Source organism: Drosophila melanogaster, chromosome X (assembly GCF_000001215.4).
Source record: "Drosophila melanogaster chromosome X".
In the NCBI taxonomy this organism is placed as follows: domain Eukaryota; kingdom Metazoa; phylum Arthropoda; class Insecta; order Diptera; family Drosophilidae; genus Drosophila; species Drosophila melanogaster.
The window spans coordinates 12,961,210-12,978,190 of NC_004354.4; the positions used below are offsets into that span (position 1 = coordinate 12,961,210).

Consider the following 16,981-nt stretch of genomic DNA (forward strand, 5'->3'; position numbering starts at 1 on the left):
TCGCTTTTGTGGCCGCCCTTATCTTTTGACAATAAAGCGGCATTAAAAGCGGGTCGGAAATCGGTGGCGGAAGGGTCGAAACAATGGGCCACAATGGGCGTAGGTGAGGGTCTGGGTCTGGCTGTTCATGGGTGGAACCCCTACTTTTAGCGGAAAACGGAAACGGAAATTAACAAATGCCCCAGGCAGCACTTGGTATGCCAAACAACAAGGACAACCGCCCGACTAAAACAGCCATTTATATTCAAATTGTCTTAACTTGGCTCTGATTTTTGTGCCCAACAGCTAGCATTTTTTTTTTTTTTGTTGTTTTGGCATTATTTGTATTTTATTTTTTTCTGCCCTCGAGGGTGGCCAAAAGTTTAATGGGCAAATCTGTTTAATTAAATGATAAACATTTAATTTGCGCCGCCGAGCCTGCCAACACTTTGTTTTCGATTTTTTTTTGAGTGAAAAGATGCTAGATAGGCGTTTATCAAGAACTATGGCACTCTAATAACTTTATTATTACTATTTTAAGATTTATGAATTGGTCATTACATTTAAGAATTTATGCGCTAAAGCTAAAATCTTAAAAAATGACAGAATGGCGGGAAGATTGTTTATTATTATTATTATCATATATTAAATAAAGTTTACTCAGCTTTGGTTAGCTTATGAGTGTGAAAGAAATTTACAGGTGTTTCTTCAACGATAAATTGCTGGATTTATCAGTTCAACATAAATATTCTTCTTTTTTTTTTTGCTTTTGTATATATTAATGCTGTCGTTCTGCAGAATGATAATTTTGAACCCCCCACTCGCCGCAAGTCGCGGAAAAACATTTCACAACTTGCGCATATTTTGTGTAAAATAATTTGTAAAATTTCATTTATTTGATTTGATTTACCCAGCCAGCAATGTTGTTTTTTCGCCGCCAGCACGTGTTTTCGCTTTGCTCATTAAAACTTTGCACCGCCGGTGGAAAGTGCGAAAAGTGCTGAGCAGGCGAAAATATCCGGCACAATTGAATGAACTCTTTCTTTTCAGCTCTGTTTTTTTTTTTTTAATTTTTTTCTTTGGTTCGTTCAATTCTGGCGCCGCTGAAGTGAAACTTGAAAGACAGCTGCCCGTAAAATCGAAAGGCCCTCGACGTTTTGATGGCCGATAGCAGCAGATGGCAGTCACAGCATCCTAAGCCAATTATTGACATTCCCTGGCAGCTCGCATAAATCAAAATTTGCACAGAGCCCACGAAGGAACTAAGGGAGAAACAGGGAAAAATATAAAGAAAACTCAGGAAGGAGATTAAATCGAAGGAGCTGGCTCGCATTTTCCGTACTTAAGCGGATTTGCATGCTAGCGGTTCTAAGATGTCGTGAGTCCATCGAAAATATAACTCATACGTATTCTTTTCTGAATTGTCATTTATATTAATACAAGTTCTTTCGACCATATTGAATGCTCGGTTTATGGAGAGCATCGTACTTAATATGTGATTGTTTTAATGGAACATATGTACACTAATATCTCTGATTACCAAATTCTCGAAAGGCCACTTTGATACGCCTAATATTCCATTTTTTTTTTTGAAAATTTGTTTTGCAAAGTATTTGATGGTCGAACGAATCCAATAAATCACAGCTTCGTTTTTTAATAAATTTGAAGCGGAACAAGATTTGTGGTGGTTTAGTCGCGGGCAAATATTTTACTTAGATGCTGTGATGCCACGCCCATTGCCGCATAAATCAAATACCGCTCCTCTTGAATTTCATCTCCTTTTTTCTTTTCACAATTTTACAAATATTTTTTCTGCTCGCCGCGCTGCTCGAATTGATATTTATGGCCGTGAAATCGGCTTATAACATTACCCATTCCCACCAACCCGGCCCACTCGACAATCAAACATACATTGGCCATATATATATATATATATATACAACGCTTAGCCAGCGGGTTGTTTATAATTCAACCCGAAAATCGCGGCAAAATCAGATCACACTTAACGGACGAGAACAATGTGTTGGTTATTTTTATTGGATTTAATTGCGAGTACCTGAACTTGGCCAAGAAAACTCGGGTATAAGGTCTCTTGCCGGAAGCCAACAACTGGGCAAATCCGATCAAATATTGATTGAAATAAATTTGGATTCTATCAAATGGGTGTAAACAGGCTCTCTATTTGCGTTCAATTTATTGCGGTAATCTCGACCAGCTTTTCCACTTTACTGACAGCTCGCATCCAATATTCATAGATTTCAATTAATTAGCCACCTGACGATTAATGAGAATTAAGCTTCGTTAATCACACGTTTTTATTAATGGCCCACTGGAGAGGTATTTATACAGGTATCAATTACATTAATAATGTTGTGTGTTTTACCTTTTAGCTTTTGATAAAAAGTTATTTCATCCGTATGACTACTCATAGGTAAATTTTCTACCTTTATTTAAGATACTTAAAAAATGTTGTACCTCAAGTTAGGGTATTCAGATGTTATTTTGGTCTACTAGAGCTCCTTTACTCAAAAACGATTAATTTTAACTTTTCTTTTGAGTATTTTAAGATAACAAAAGAAGGCAAATGTGAAAAAGACAAATGAAGCATTAATAAAACCAACGAGCTGTTTGCTTTTTCAATAACATGTATATGTTGAGGGAATAGCCAATGTTCAAAAGTGTAATTAGGCCATAAGTATATTAATGTTTAGATATTTGAGATAACATATGAATAGTAATTGATAAATGTTCATAAACAAAACGTATTTTTTCATATTCAAAAGCTTAGCAATTTTACGTTGGTTTAAGTTAAGCACTTAAAAATATTTTGAATTAACTGATTTTATTTCATTTTTTTTAATGACATGAATGCCCCTATTTGTAATTATTAGTTATGAATCCATCACTTTATTGTTCAATTTTTTTTCTTAATATTTAACTACAATACATTTATTTTGCATTATATATCACATATTTAACTTTTAATTAACTTTATGTCTATCGGCTGAACTTTTTCTACTTTTGAATTGTCACACAAATTTGCTGCTAATATAAATAGATCGCTGATTACATTTCGTCAGCTATTCGTTTAAATTTTCGACTGCCCGTGGTAACATTAGTCGAAAGCGAATTGTTTGTTTATCCAGCTCAACGAATATTGGTTATTAATAACCGGTGTCAATGCCCGTGCTACACAGTATTAAATTATTTAAATGTCCACGGCTAATGGACATCGAAAAAAAAGGGAGAGAGAGAGGCTGAACAGAGTGGGTCTCCATTGAATATGTTTGTTTGCAAAATTAATCAAAAGCCCAACTGACAGTTCAGGGAGCGTCACAAGGAAAATAAATTAAAAATACATAAGGCGCTCAATTACGAAATTTGGTACATTTAATTTGTAAGCAAGCCAAAAAAGACAAGAGACTGGCCGAGGAAAAAAGGCAATAGAAACAAACACAGTGGCCAAACGCAGTTTCACTGCCCATGAAAATGGAATCCAATTTCCATGTACTTTTTTTTTTTGCCACTGCCACTGCCATTTCCGTGTTTTTTCTCGCCATTCTTTCTTATATCTATTTTTTTTTTCTTTCTGTTGGTTTCAGTTGTCTACTGTTCCGGGGGCAATATAAAAATTTAATATTCGCCCAGAAGTCGGCTGCAATAAAATGCTTAACAGTGTATAGTGGCGTAAGTAACTTCAATGTGGAATCATAAACCATGATCCGGGACTCGCTGACCCCCCGAAATTATGTTGTAAAAGTGGCGAAAAACAAGCAAATGGCGACACTTGAGATCCCATTCCCCCCGGCATTTTCCCAAAAAAAAAAAAAACAGACAGAGAAACAGTAGACCAGGCAAAGCAGACAGACGCCTCATTAGTCGAGCGGTCAGTGGGCCACTTTAAGACTACTACTATTACTGAGTTACTGAGTGGAGCGGGAAAATGTCGAGAAAAAAAAGGCTGGCAAAATGGTCTATAGAGTGGGTGAGTTATAGAGGTTCTACTCGAAACGGACCGAAACGGAACAAAGCATATGCAAACTCGTTTTGGCGCTTGTTCTTGGCCGAAATCAGTCATAACTTATTTGCAGGCTTATCGAATGACAGCGCCGAGTGGCATTCAAAGGCAAAATCTTTGTGTGGGATAACAAAAGTAACAATATTTTGAGTCCAGACCTTGACCTATATGAAAGGCTTTTATTTTAATTATACAACAATTGCTATTGCATCGATTTCTCTTTAGAATGTTGAGAAAGAAAGGTTTTCTCAGTTCAATTAAAACATAAATAAATACCCAAGTATTTGTTTGACTACTCATTCCTGCAAATGAATATATTTAATTATGTCTTCCTAATTGACTAAGTAAAGTTAAAGACTGTGAGCATCTAGCAAAAGTCTAACATTTTGACATTTCTTAATTAACTATGGACATTTTCCAACATTTTCAGGCGTAGCCAGTATTTTAATTGGCCTGTCCATTGTGGTGTAAAACATTGGTTAAGCTAAACATCAGCTAACATTTTGGCGGTCCATGTCGACACTTGTAGGACCTCTAATGAAGCACCTGTCATCAATGTATTTGCGGTTGGACGCGACTCCTTTTGCTCTGTGTTGTCAGCTGTCATGTACACAAGTGCCCCCCTTTTCAGCCCGCCATCTAATGCCCTTTGACCCCTTCGCAAAGACCACGCACACGTTTGCGTGTGTCTGTGTGAGCCGTGTAAACATGTCCACCAACTAATGAGCTCTCGTTTAGCAGCATTTGGTATTGCAATCGTCGGCGATCCTTCAAGAGGGAAATTTAAATAACAAAAAAAAAATGTAGATGGGAAATGAGAGGAAGCCACGAGCATTATAGAATCCTAAAGAGCCAGAAACTTATATTCTTTACACAATATTTAAATATTTATGTTATTTTATATCTTTAAAGTTAATGGAACTCGAAATATTCAAATATTGCGGTTGCATTTTGCGATGCAATGTCCATGATGAACATGTAAAATTCGACACAATTTATCCAGACATACGGACATTTGCCGGAAAGCCGGCTTTGAATGTGTCTTGAAACTTGGCTGGTGGGATGGAAATTGAAATGGAAACGGAACTGAACTGAGTTGAAACCCGTCGAAGTTCTCGGTATGGCAGCACATAAATCAGCTGGCTTCGCTACGTGCATAACTAACTTATTGCACACTTTGGGGCAGCTATATTGCAATTGTTTGCTGCCACACAATCGCCAGTCATGGGCGAATTTGTCTTGGGTCTTAGCCTTAAGCCTGGCAGTAACAAATACTTGTGCATAAACACAAACACACACACACACACGTGTTTGTGTGTGACACAAGGATGCTATCCTGCGCACTGCTAATTGAATCAGAAACCGCACCATGAAATCAGCAGGCAAACGAAACGGCCAACGCGGCGGATGCGCAATGCGAAATGAAAAAGGGGACTATTTTAGAGCATGGCAAAGGATTGCCCACCAGATTGATAAATCCCCAGGCGGAATGCCTTTGACATAAAAAAAAAAGGACACGAGTGGGGCATACATTTATGCGATTCCTGAATAAATCATTTAGTTGCAGTGACCGTCTTCTTTTTATATTCTGTTTTTATTTCAACCCAAAATAAATACGCTTCTAATGTGTGTGTGCGCACGCGGTTGTATTTGCGTGAGATTTTTTGGACATGACAGGATGATTGTTTTCCTCCGGAACCCATGGCGTATGAGCAATATGTGTATCGCGTAAAATAAACAATACTCACACAGCGAAAAGCCACACGAATTAAGGAAATTTGCCGAATGAAGCGTGCAATTAAATGTAATTTAATGTTCTCTGTTTACCTCGACGGCGGGGTGCCTCACGTACTAATATGTTTCGATCGAAGTTTACGACTCGATGTTGGCGTCTTGACTGCCGAATCCTAAAAACGATCAAATTGCCGAGTAACGCGCTAAAATTCACAACACTTGAAACTAACAAAAAAAAATTGAGAACGGACTTCGAATCCCGCGACCGTTGTGTTCGCCACAGCAACCGGTTGGCAAGTGAATAAAAAAATTCACAACGATGCTAGGAAAACCGACGCGAAGGATTCAAATGGGCAAGCAGTTCTCGTCCCACTGCTTGCCGAAAACTGTTATACATAAGTAAAGTAAAGTTTTTTTTTGGTCTTTTGAAAATGGCTTGTTTAAGTAGCAACAGCACGTTGTGCTGGCAAAAAATATAAAATCTCAAACCACAAAATTATTCCAAAAACCACGGTGAAAGGTTTTATCAAGTTTTTCAACCAAGAACGTTTGCTGCACTGCTTCCAGAGCTTTTGGCATAAGCAGTGCAAATTGCTAAAGCATTGTGACAAGCAGTGCTTTTTACTTTAGATTGCGGGGGTTTCGATTTAAAATTGTTTCGTTGTACTCCGATTCAAAAAATATGGGGGACTCTATATCTGAACCACGGCCAGGCAACTGAGACGAGACCAAAGAAAGAAAATTCGAGAAGGTGTTATTTATATATACCTTTTTTGTTTGAATTTCTAGTGGTTACAATGGAAATGTTGGTCTGGCACGTATAGTTCCGATAGACAGACGCCGTCTGCGGCTGTTGTTTGTAGTCATTGTTGTTTCTCCAGAGATTTACCTTTGAGAAGAACAAGTCGGTCGTATAAATAGTTGTCGAAGGGTAAGGTGAAGTCATCAGTTACACACCGACCTTTACAATGTTGAGAGCGTTTGCCTTTACTGTCCTGCTTACAGCTTTGACCTTGTCTCAAGGACATGGGGATGATTACCTGAGATTTCCAGATCCCGGAAACATTCCGAGATACAACCAACGACCCTGTGGTCCCCGAGTCTGTGGCAAAAGTGGACATTGTTATCGCAGCTTTGAGAGCATTTGTGACTTTAACGACTACAACCTGAAGATGATATTCAGTGGACAAGAGTGTAAGTATTATAGCAGTTTAAATACCATGACTTATAATTATATAATAAGACTATAAAATCATTGTTAAATAATGTGTTGTTTATTTTGTTCACATAGTATTCGAATTGACAGAACCGATTTATTGCCAACCGTCGCCTCCACGGACGAAGCTTGTTGATGTTGGCTACTATTTCAATCACCGGAGCTTGTTAGTGGCTCAATCGCAGCCTTCGGCCTATTCATCGCCTATTCCAAGACCCAGTTTTACCCAAAATCCGAAAAATATTGAACATTACGACGCATATCCGTCATCAGATTCTTATGGGCCAGTTCAAGACTATGAACTTCCTTATCCGGTATGGGCATTTAAACGGCCCCAAGCACCACCTAGAAGTCCCCCCGTCAGTTATAGACCTCCTTATTGGTACTATCCAACAAGACGGCCCGAAATAACAAAGCCATGTTACGGAAGAACTACGACCGCCACAAAAGCTCCTGTCACCACTACCACAACAACGGAGGCATCTACAACGACGACTACAATTGAACCATCAACATCAACAAATGCGGCATTTACAACAACAACAAGCACTGAAGCTTCCACAACAACAACTACGGAAGGAACAACAACATCTACAGAGCAAACAACAACTACTAAAACTACATCACCATCAACATCTACAGAAATATTAACAACAACCACCGAACTCACGACATCAACAGAACCAGCAAGAACAACTGAATCTACAACAACCACAATTGCAGATTCAGCTAGCACAATCACTGAACAATCTAATACTACAGAGCCAACAACAACCGCAGAGCCCACAACAACCACAGAGCCCACAACAACCACAGAACCAACAACAACCACAGAGAACACAACAACGACAGAACCAACAACAACCACAGAGCCCACAACAACCACAGAACCAACAACAACCACAGAGAACACAACAACAACAGAACCAACAACAACCACAGAGCCCACAACAACCACAGAACCAACAACAACCACAGAGTCTACTACAACCACAGAACGTGTTACAAATACAGATCTAACGACAACAACGACCCTCTTAACAACAACAAAATCACAAACATCAACGGACCCATCAACAACAAGTTCTACAACCGAACCTTCAACGACAACCAACAGAAGTTCCTCATCTACAACAACAACGACCGTAACAACAGAACCTTCAACGACCACGACGGTTTCTTCCACAACAACTACAAAAGATCCAACAACAACAGAATCTTCTACGACAACTACGACCGTTCCCACCACTCTTGCCGAATCGTCTACAGTAACAACAACCCTGATTTCGAAAACAACGACTTCGGAACCTTCCACAACATCTTCAACAGATTCTTCCACAACCACATTAACTACAGATGCCCCATCAACGACAACATTATCCACTGAAACATCTACAACAATTAACCCGGCTGCTGTAAGTACCATATTTAAAGTTATAACAGAAACAAATAATATTTAAACACTTTTCTGACAGGTCAAACCTGTAACTGTTGAGGTCACCAACGAGGACGGACAAATAGTAGATTTCGAATTGGCAGCCATGGCTGTGAATCCGGAAACAGGGGAACCAAATTGTGCAGAGGTTACCAATGTCCTGATAACCACAGGTTCAAGGATTGTATTCCAATTCTCTGGTTGTATTGTGGCCAGGGTTGCCAGCAGAACTATCATTGAACCAACAACAACGTCCAGCACCACCGTAGCAACCACAACCCAGAACACTCCCCACTATCAGTGGTATGGCGGTTCAGCGGCTTACGCACAGTCCCATTTTCTATATACTTATTAGTTTGACATATGGAAATATATATATAGGAAAAAATAAAGAGATTTTGATACTTTTAGAAACCCGATACCATTTTATATAAATATGTTTTTATTAAGAACTCAATAAATGCCATTAAATGAATTACTAAGCTCTGAATCAGAATATATTTCTAATGAACTTTAAAACCAGAAGAAAAGCTACACCTTTCTCAGTCTAGAATTGCAAAATGCAAGTAATTTGTATTTCGCTGATTGGAACGCCACTTATACCAATGCATCACGTTTTCTATTTTTTTTTTTTTTAGAAATGGGAATACAAGTAAACGGCTTTAGACTTCAAAATTTATATCATAGGAAACGTGATATTCGACGGTTGGGCAGTGCCACACGTGAACTGCAAGCCGCCCTACAACCCATCGCTGGAAATCAAGTTCAAGTTCCCGGCTATGAAATGCTATAAACATTCTGCTGACTCATTTCTTAGCTCATTTTCTTTACGAAGAACTGCAGTTCGCAGACAAATTCACATGACTCAAGGTTGAGCTAAGCCGCACTGCGATAATGGTCAATATATTTCATAATAAAGTGCAAGACAGAATGAAAGTGGGAGAAGAGGCGTCTGCGGTGTCTGCCGATTGATACGAAATTATGGAAACAATATTATAATACATTATAATAAACAGAAACAGAGTTCCCGACACGTACACCTACATTGTCAGTGTATGAGAACATCGAGTGTTAGGACGTATATAAGCTGGATGCGGCGGAGGTCACGGCATAGTCGCTTTCGAATCGTTCTGAAAATGACAGCTTTCCTAGTTTCAATTGGATTCGCCCTCCTCGCCGGAGCTCGGGCATGGGATTACGGAGTTCCCTACTATCCGGCACCGCACTATTTCGAACAACAGCAGCCATATGATCTTCCGTGTCCGCCGTCGGGTCCCGAAAGTCTGGTTTGTGCCGGAGCTCCGGGTGCCCAGCCATCCACCTTTCCCAGTCCTTGCGAAGTCCAACGCTTCAGAGCCCTAACTGGCATAAGTAAGTACTTCACTGGAATCAAAAAAAAAAAAACCTATATGGTTACTCATTGTGGCCCACTCTTCCTCTGCAGACTGGGAGATCATTCACGAGAATAGATGCGAAACCTTGGAGGTCTGTCCGGACAATTGCCAGGATCAGTACAATCCAGTGTGCGGAAAGTACAAGGATACCAGGCGCAACTTCAGGAGCGAGTGCGAACTGCAGCTGGTGAAGTGCCGCACAGGACATCGTGAGTAGATGGGTCTTCAAGTACTGAAGCTTATGAAAAACGTATAGATTCCGCTAAACTTAACTTCTGTTTAATGGTGGCTTTTTAAATAATACAAATAATACACTGTAATGAAAAAAACATGTTGTAACTGTTATGCAATTTGAATTACCTCAAACATTCAGTGACTAATTTTATTCAACAATGTTTTGAAGTCTGAGAAAGTAAAAGTTTTAGTGGCACGTCTAGCCAACCTTATGTGAATGTATACGGCAAGGCATGATTTTTTATATTTTTAGAATATATGAACGTTATAAGTCTGGTATCATACTAAGAATACGAATTAATTATAATATATTTTTTTATATTATAATATACTTATAATATATTTTTCATTGCAGCTTGGCGAAAGCAACACGATGGCCCCTGTGAAAGCAGGTATCCCGTTCCTCAGTCGCCTCGCGTTCAAAACTACAATCCCTATGCGATTAATCCTTACCAACCGAACGTTGGATCTCGTGGAGCCTATGGATCCCAAGGACCTTATGGATCACAAGGACCTTATGGATCTCAAGGACCCTATGGGCCGCAATCTCCGCCTCAGCCTTATCCATCAAGCTCATTTGTGTCCCCAAGGCCCAATTATGAAGCGCCCATATATCAGCCCTATCAGATATCCTGGGAAAATCTGCCCACCGAGTATGCCGGAACCTCCAAGCCATATCCGAATCCAACCTATGAGACAACACCAACTACTACTTCGACAACTGCTTCTACAACTACTTCCACGACCACTTCCACAACTACCACTACAACAACTCCCAAAACTACGACCGATAAAATCACAACTACACCTCAACCAGGTGACTCAGAGACCACCGAGGCCTCAACTGTAACTCCAAATCCCAGGCGAAATATAAAGGTAAATGCTGTTATCGAAGATACGCCAAAGCCCTCCACAACAACTGGCCAGCCTGAAGAATCTACTGAATCCAGTTCAACGGAGTCCAGTGTCACCACTACGCCTTTAAAAAAATACATAACAACTGCTTCTCCTCAACATGCTACAACCACTGCACGGCCATCAAAACCTTCTCTATCGATAAATGCTGTTCAAGTACCTGAACAGGAGGCTGAGAAGACCACTAGCACAGAACCAACTACGACTTATAAGTCTTTCAATTCTTATAATTCGTATGCATCCTACACCACCACTGAAGCTCCTGTGACCGAAGATACTACAAAGGTGCCCGTCGATGAAATCATTAAAATAAATAAAGTCCAGATAAGTGCTGAGAACACAACTGAAAAGGCTGATGAGACAACGCAGTCCACCACTCGTAAACCGAAACCTACATACCCTTCATATCCAATTTATCCAACCTCGAGCGTATACAAAACTTATCCAGTCTATAACTCCACTGCGGCTCCTACGAACGAGAACACAACTCAATTACCTTTCGACAAGGTAGTTAAGATAAATGCAGTTGAAGAAAGCACTGAGAAGATCGATGAAGAGACCACTAAGGCAAATGGGTACGAAACTTATCCAGTCTATGGTTCCACAGAAGCTTCAAAGGATACGGAAACTACTAAGAAATCACTCGACAAGGTAGTTAAAATAAATGCAGTTGAAGAAAGCACTGAAAAAGTGGATGAAACACATACTACTTACCCATCGTATGCAACTTATCCGTCCTCAAGTGTCTATCAAACTTATCCAGACTATAAGTCCAGTGTAACTCCCAAGAATGACGTTACTACTCAGGCGCCTTTAGAAAAGATAGTCAAAGTAAATGCCATTGAAGAGATTAATGAAAAGCAAGATGAACAGACCACTGAGACAGCTACCGTTTCGGAATCTACCACTTCTAAATCGCAGCCCACTTATCCGTCTTATCCAACATATCCATCCACAAATGTGTACCAAACTTATCCAGTCTATGGTTCCACAGAAGCTTCAAAGGATGACGAAACTACTAAGAAATCTCTCGACAAGGTAGTTAAAATAAATGCAGTTGAAAAAGAGGATGAAACAACACAGAAAGCGGAGCCTACTTATTCATCGTATCCAACGTATTCAGCCTCCAGTGTCTATAAGACTTATCCAACCTATGCATCAACTGAAGCCCCTAAGAATGACGAAACTACTAAGATGGCCCTCGACAAGTTAGTCAAAATAAATAAAGCGCAGATAAGTACTGAGAAGGCTGTTAATGAAACTACAACGACAACGGAGCCCATCACAACTAAAGCGCCAACCACTTATCCATCATATCAGACTTATACATCCTCGAGTGTATATAAAAGTTATAGCTCTTCCGAGACTCCGGATGATGAAGAGGATGAGGAAAGCACTGCCAATCCCTTGAACAAATCAATAAAGATCAATGCAGTCTCCGATCCAGAAACCATTCAAAATACAACGTTTGCAACGACACCTTTCCCGGAAACCACTAAAGGTTCTTTCCACGGAGTGGAAAAAGGACCTGAAATTGATGCAGACAGTGTGGCCAAAAGTGCGAAGACTGAATCAGCAGAAATCCCAGAAATTGTTAAGACAGAAAGCGTTAGTAAGAACGGAACACAGTTAAATTTGGAGGTGACCTGCAAACGAGAAAACAAAAAACTTAAGCTGGACACTTTGAGCTCAGATCGGAGTAACATTTATTTTATATTTTTGGGCTGTTAAGCAAGTTATAAACTGGGTTCTAGTGTAATTGTACATATGTTGTGTTAATATAGAACAATGTTGATTTTGAGTTAAAAATTGTAAATTTAAGAACGTTATATGATAATAAATGGTTGCACTCGAAACTAAACTGGGACTTAAACATGGAGTTAGCGCATGGGATGCAAAGTTTTGTTAGGCAGGAAACGGATGTCAAAATGGCTGTATATCAGGGACTTTCTCCTTTTCCAAAAATGTTTCCAGAGTTGTTTTTGTCCTTGTTCACAATGTAACAATGTAATTATTATTAAGTTGCAAGTTTGCCAAGGTTTCGTTCTTCATCATCGTGACAAAATCACCGTTCAAGTTCCTGGGTGTTGTTATATTGTTCAGTATATCATCTACCTCTTGCATAGTCATTCCCATTATCTATTTCCTTCCTTTATATACGCTGTTCATAGAAGAGAATCGGATCTCTGTTCAAATCGATCATTTCTAAAATCTCTGCATTAGTACCGTTCCGAGCGGAAGGTTCCTTCATTCCACAGTATAAAATCTTAGATATACTTTTACACATATTGCAATATATTGCATACAATACAAAGAGAATGATTGGCTACAGGGATATGCAGTTAGAAATGTAATCTTTGCCTCGTGTCCACAAATTTTCTTACCATGAAATTCATGTTTTCCACCGTTTATTTTGTTTTTTTTCTGGCTTGTTGTTGATGTTGATCAGTAAGGCAACTGAAATTGTCTGAGTTGTTTTGTCAGTCAAAGCAGAAAGACTATAGTTTGATGAATTGAAGGGAATTTAAAAGCATACTGCTTTAAAAAAGTTGGATTGATTTAAAAATTGGAAATTTTTTCTTTATAATTTATGATATATCTCAACAGCTGTATAAATAATTTCAATAAATATTAAAAATTTTTTACATAGTTATTCAAGTATTTTGGTTTGTGCAGTTGCAGTGGATTTTTGAGTGGTGCTAAATGCTTGTGTACTCGCTTCCGGATTCTCCGTTGTGGATTCTTCGACCATCTCAGTAGTGCTCGGCATCCGAACAGACAGAAAGGATTGCATAGTGCTGGTGCTCAAAGGAGTGATGATCCTGGATGTGGCCAAAACTGGCTTTGGCGTTGTGGTGGATGTGGTGGTGGCCCTAGTGGTGCTGGTAGTTTTGGTCGTGGTTCTAGGGGGCACGGAATAGGGCTCTGTGACACGACCAACTTCTGGCAAAAACATCGAGAGCGAGGAGTCGGTTATCTCGCCGTAATCGTGACCCACATCGGGTATATTGTATACATTATAGGCATCTATAGCCTGGGAAACGGAAACCATGGGATTAGCCACGTTCATCAGCTGCTGGAATCGCATGGGCGAGGGACTTGTGCTGGTCGGTTTGGTGGGCCTCATCCTGGCCGTCGTCGTGATTCGGGTAGTGGTTGTGCTGAAGAAGGGCCTGGGCGTGGTGCTGCTGCTCCTAGGAGCAGGAGTGGCCAGCATTATGTATACTTTCTTCGGAATGGTAGCAAACTTTGAAATTGAGGCGTTGAGTGTTGGTCGCTTTTTCTTGTTGCGACGCAGCTTCTTTTTGCGCCCACTTTTGGTTGGAGTCTGACAAGGACCAGTGTGCAGGATTCTCAGGACTAAATAGTCATGGTATGGTTACAAGATTGAACGGACTTGTGTACAAAATGTTTTAACAGACCTTGTTTCGTGTGGCATTCGTGTTTTCGCATTTCGCACTCGTTGGCGAATGTTTGTGGAATAGCTCCTCCAATCTCGGCCAGCGCGCAAACTGGACGCTCAACCTGGGTGCACTTCATCGTCTGGCAGTTGGGCAGGCATCGCTCCATCTCCGTGGGCTCCAGTTCTGCATGGGAAACACTCAGGGTAAAGGCAAATGTTTTGGGTATTCATATAAATTAGACATTAAAAGAATTAAAAATATATATATATATACAATACAATTTATAAGCAATCTGCAATCTGTGCACTCACCTGTGCCGTGCTGGAAGAGCATCTTCATGTTGGCCGCCTCCAAACGGCAATGATTCTCGAAGTAGAAGCTATCGGTTCCATTGGTGGCACAGACTGGCACTCCGCCCGGCTGGCAGTTTGGCTGGTAGTCCACGTACTGGATTTGCATGGGACCCAGACCCTTGTGCTCCTTGTCATCGGCATCCTGGCCCAGACCCGCTTCGCCCAGAATTTTGGCGTACTGGTCACTTGTGTAGTGCGGATCAGCCATGTGCCAGTTGGCAATGGGCGAGCTTTTCTGGGCCAACACTCCACGGCCAAGGATACCAAGAACTTGCAGCAGGATTAAAATCATGGTAAAAGCTCGACTGTTGCTAACTTTCCGTTTCTGCTGCGTCTGCATCTCGAGTGGTTTGTGACCTCCGTGGATCGAATCCAGAGCTTTATAGTAGCACTCGAGCGGCTTATCATGCGAGTTTGCTGCATTTTTTCACTGACACTGCACTTATCGCATATTTTCTTTTGCTATAACAATAACTTTATTTCGATAAGCAGCCACTGAAGCAGGTGGCTCTTGGTCATTCATAATTATTTATCGCACTTTTAACTGTGGGTCATTCACGTGATTAGCTCTTTGGAAAGTCAGAGGTCATGTATGGGCTAAGTAAATTCCTCAAATGACAAAACTTTTTGGAGAGATCTTATTTATTAACAATTTATATTTGCTGTAGATATTTTTAATTATTTCTAATGTAGCTAGCCACTCTACTTTTTCAACTCTTGTTTAGTATTCCAAGTATAGCTTTAAAAGTAAAACTTTCTAAGTTACCTTTTGAGTATTCCAACAAAGAAACGCTTTTAAGCTCAAATAAATGAAGTATAAGCTTATTTTTTCGTTTGAACAGGACCTTTTAGTTTAAAACTTTTACAATCAGTAAAGATGCCAGTTAGCTTAAAGCTCATTTTAAAGATAGCTCTTTATAAGTTTCTTCAAATATTTACAATATTAAATGAACAAATGCTTCGAAATTGAAATGCAATTAAGCTCAATAAATGAATATTTTAATATTCTTTGTATCGTGTCATATAAAATACATAGACGAGGAATATTATCTTAAGATATTTATTTAAACTCAAATAAGTTCTCCAAAATTTCATTGCTGAATAAAAAAGGCAAATAAAATGCAGATATTTTCAATGTTCTGCAATTCATCTAATTTAGAACTGAAAAATATAAAGTGCATTTTTGGGTAAGTTAATCTGTGTACCTTAAATATGTGATGCGATATATGTATATGTGATATATATACATATACAAAAAATCCTTGTGCAAACAAATGTTTTAGAATGTCCTTGGGATCGGGTCCTTTGCTCCGTTTGCTACCCAAATATGCGCACAGTTTTAGATGTGGTGCAAAGTTTTGAAGAGCCAACTTATTTTTGGGCAAGTTTATTGCTTTGCCGTTATTGAAAATGAAAGAGCAAGGGCGCCTGCCCAACCTGCCACCGCCCCCTCCCCCTTTGAATGTCCTGCAACATCCTTTTCCACACTTTTGCCTCCAAACGCAGACACAGGCACACAAGCGTAGAGTAATCTGCATATGCTTATGTGGGGGAACCAGAAGATACAATTTATTAAACTCTCCTCATACACACCCTGCTAAAAATGGCCAAAGTAAACAACAAAAGTTTCCCATTTCCTTACAGGACGAAGGGTCCTGCGACATTCAAATCCATTATGTGCTCGAACAATGAGTTGCTGCGGCACGGAAATAAACCAAAACACGGAAGTCATAGAAGCAGGAAGCAAAGCGGAATGCAATGGAAACCCAGATCGAAGGATGAAAGCCACGCTAAAATCGAAGAATGACAAATACGAATCTTTATAATTAGAGCGTTTTCCAGTCGAATCATTTCAAAATGGAACTCCTATCAGAAAGGTTAAGCTACTTAAAAGTAAAATTTCGGGCAACTCAGATAGGGATAATTTAAAAATAATTCCAATAATGTATTAATATAAACATGGATACAAAATATAAGTTATATTTAACCAATTCAGAATTGGTATTTGTGTAGAGAGTTTCCCATTCGTTGCGATTCCCCGTTGACTGTTGATTTTGCCATTCAGTTTGCCTTCTGTTTTGGTCGCGCACAAAGCACCGTGTTGGCGAGGGGGGCGTTAAGGGGATCGACGAGGGGAGCGACGAAGGGGGATGGCTGTGGGCCAAACAATAAACAAACAAACAAGCTGCAAAAGTGTCACACATTCATCATACATTGTAATATGCCTCTGGACCGGGCCAAAACTTCCTGCATCCCATCGCCTGGCGGTAGACTTGGCCACTTGGTCACTGGTTACTGT

General features: G+C 39.8%; 3 protein-coding genes and 2 non-coding genes across 5 annotated transcripts; 2 read left to right on the forward strand and 3 right to left on the reverse strand.

Annotated features, from left to right (window-relative positions):
- The first annotated feature begins 6,678 nt into the window (after positions 1-6,678).
- Mur11Da (Mucin related 11Da) lies at positions 6,679-8,847 on the forward strand. The gene is made up of 3 exons (NM_167344.5): positions 6,679-6,925; positions 7,023-8,362; positions 8,423-8,847. Exons 1-3 carry the CDS (start codon positions 6,700-6,702, stop codon positions 8,735-8,737), a joined length of 1,881 nt encoding a protein of 626 aa, NP_727652.3. The 5' UTR covers positions 6,679-6,699; the 3' UTR covers positions 8,738-8,847.
- A 419-nt stretch (positions 8,848-9,266) lies between these two features.
- Positions 9,267-12,004, reverse strand: asRNA:CR43636 (antisense RNA:CR43636). Its single transcript, NR_047800.1, has 3 exons — positions 11,801-12,004; positions 11,640-11,736; positions 9,267-9,765 (listed from the first exon to the last, which is right to left on the reverse strand).
- Positions 9,502-12,758, forward strand: CG15721 (uncharacterized protein). Its single transcript, NM_132616.4, has 3 exons — positions 9,502-9,753; positions 9,827-9,985; positions 10,366-12,758. Exons 1-3 carry the CDS (start codon positions 9,519-9,521, stop codon positions 12,654-12,656), a joined length of 2,685 nt encoding a protein of 894 aa, NP_572844.2. The 5' UTR covers positions 9,502-9,518; the 3' UTR covers positions 12,657-12,758.
- asRNA:CR43152 (antisense RNA:CR43152) lies at positions 12,616-13,406 on the reverse strand. The gene is made up of 2 exons (NR_047801.1): positions 13,310-13,406; positions 12,616-13,251 (listed from the first exon to the last, which is right to left on the reverse strand).
- A 67-nt stretch (positions 13,407-13,473) lies between these two features.
- Positions 13,474-15,022, reverse strand: CG12716 (uncharacterized protein; the record flags this gene model as incomplete). Its single annotated transcript, NM_132617.3, has 3 exons — positions 13,474-14,285; positions 14,348-14,512; positions 14,641-15,022. 3 exons carry the CDS (start codon positions 15,020-15,022, stop codon positions 13,576-13,578), a joined length of 1,257 nt encoding a protein of 418 aa, NP_572845.1. The 3' UTR covers positions 13,474-13,575.
- Positions 15,023-16,981: the final 1,959 nt, after the last annotated feature.

Excerpts from the sequence above, each read along its gene's own strand:
- CG15721 (NM_132616.4), top strand. The coding sequence starts at position 9,519 with ATGACAGCTTTCCTAGTTTCAATTGGATTCGCCCTCCTCGCCGGAGCT. Across the intron at positions 9,754-9,826 it reads CAGAGCCCTAACTGGCATAA|ACTGGGAGATCATTCACGAG; the intron begins GTAAGTACTTCA and ends CTTCCTCTGCAG. Across the intron at positions 9,986-10,365 it reads GAAGTGCCGCACAGGACATC|CTTGGCGAAAGCAACACGAT; the intron begins GTGAGTAGATGG and ends TTTTCATTGCAG.
- Mur11Da (NM_167344.5), top strand. The coding sequence starts at position 6,700 with ATGTTGAGAGCGTTTGCCTTTACTGTCCTGCTTACAGCTTTGACCTTG. Across the intron at positions 6,926-7,022 it reads GATATTCAGTGGACAAGAGT|TATTCGAATTGACAGAACCG; the intron begins GTAAGTATTATA and ends TTGTTCACATAG. Across the intron at positions 8,363-8,422 it reads CAACAATTAACCCGGCTGCT|GTCAAACCTGTAACTGTTGA; the intron begins GTAAGTACCATA and ends CTTTTCTGACAG.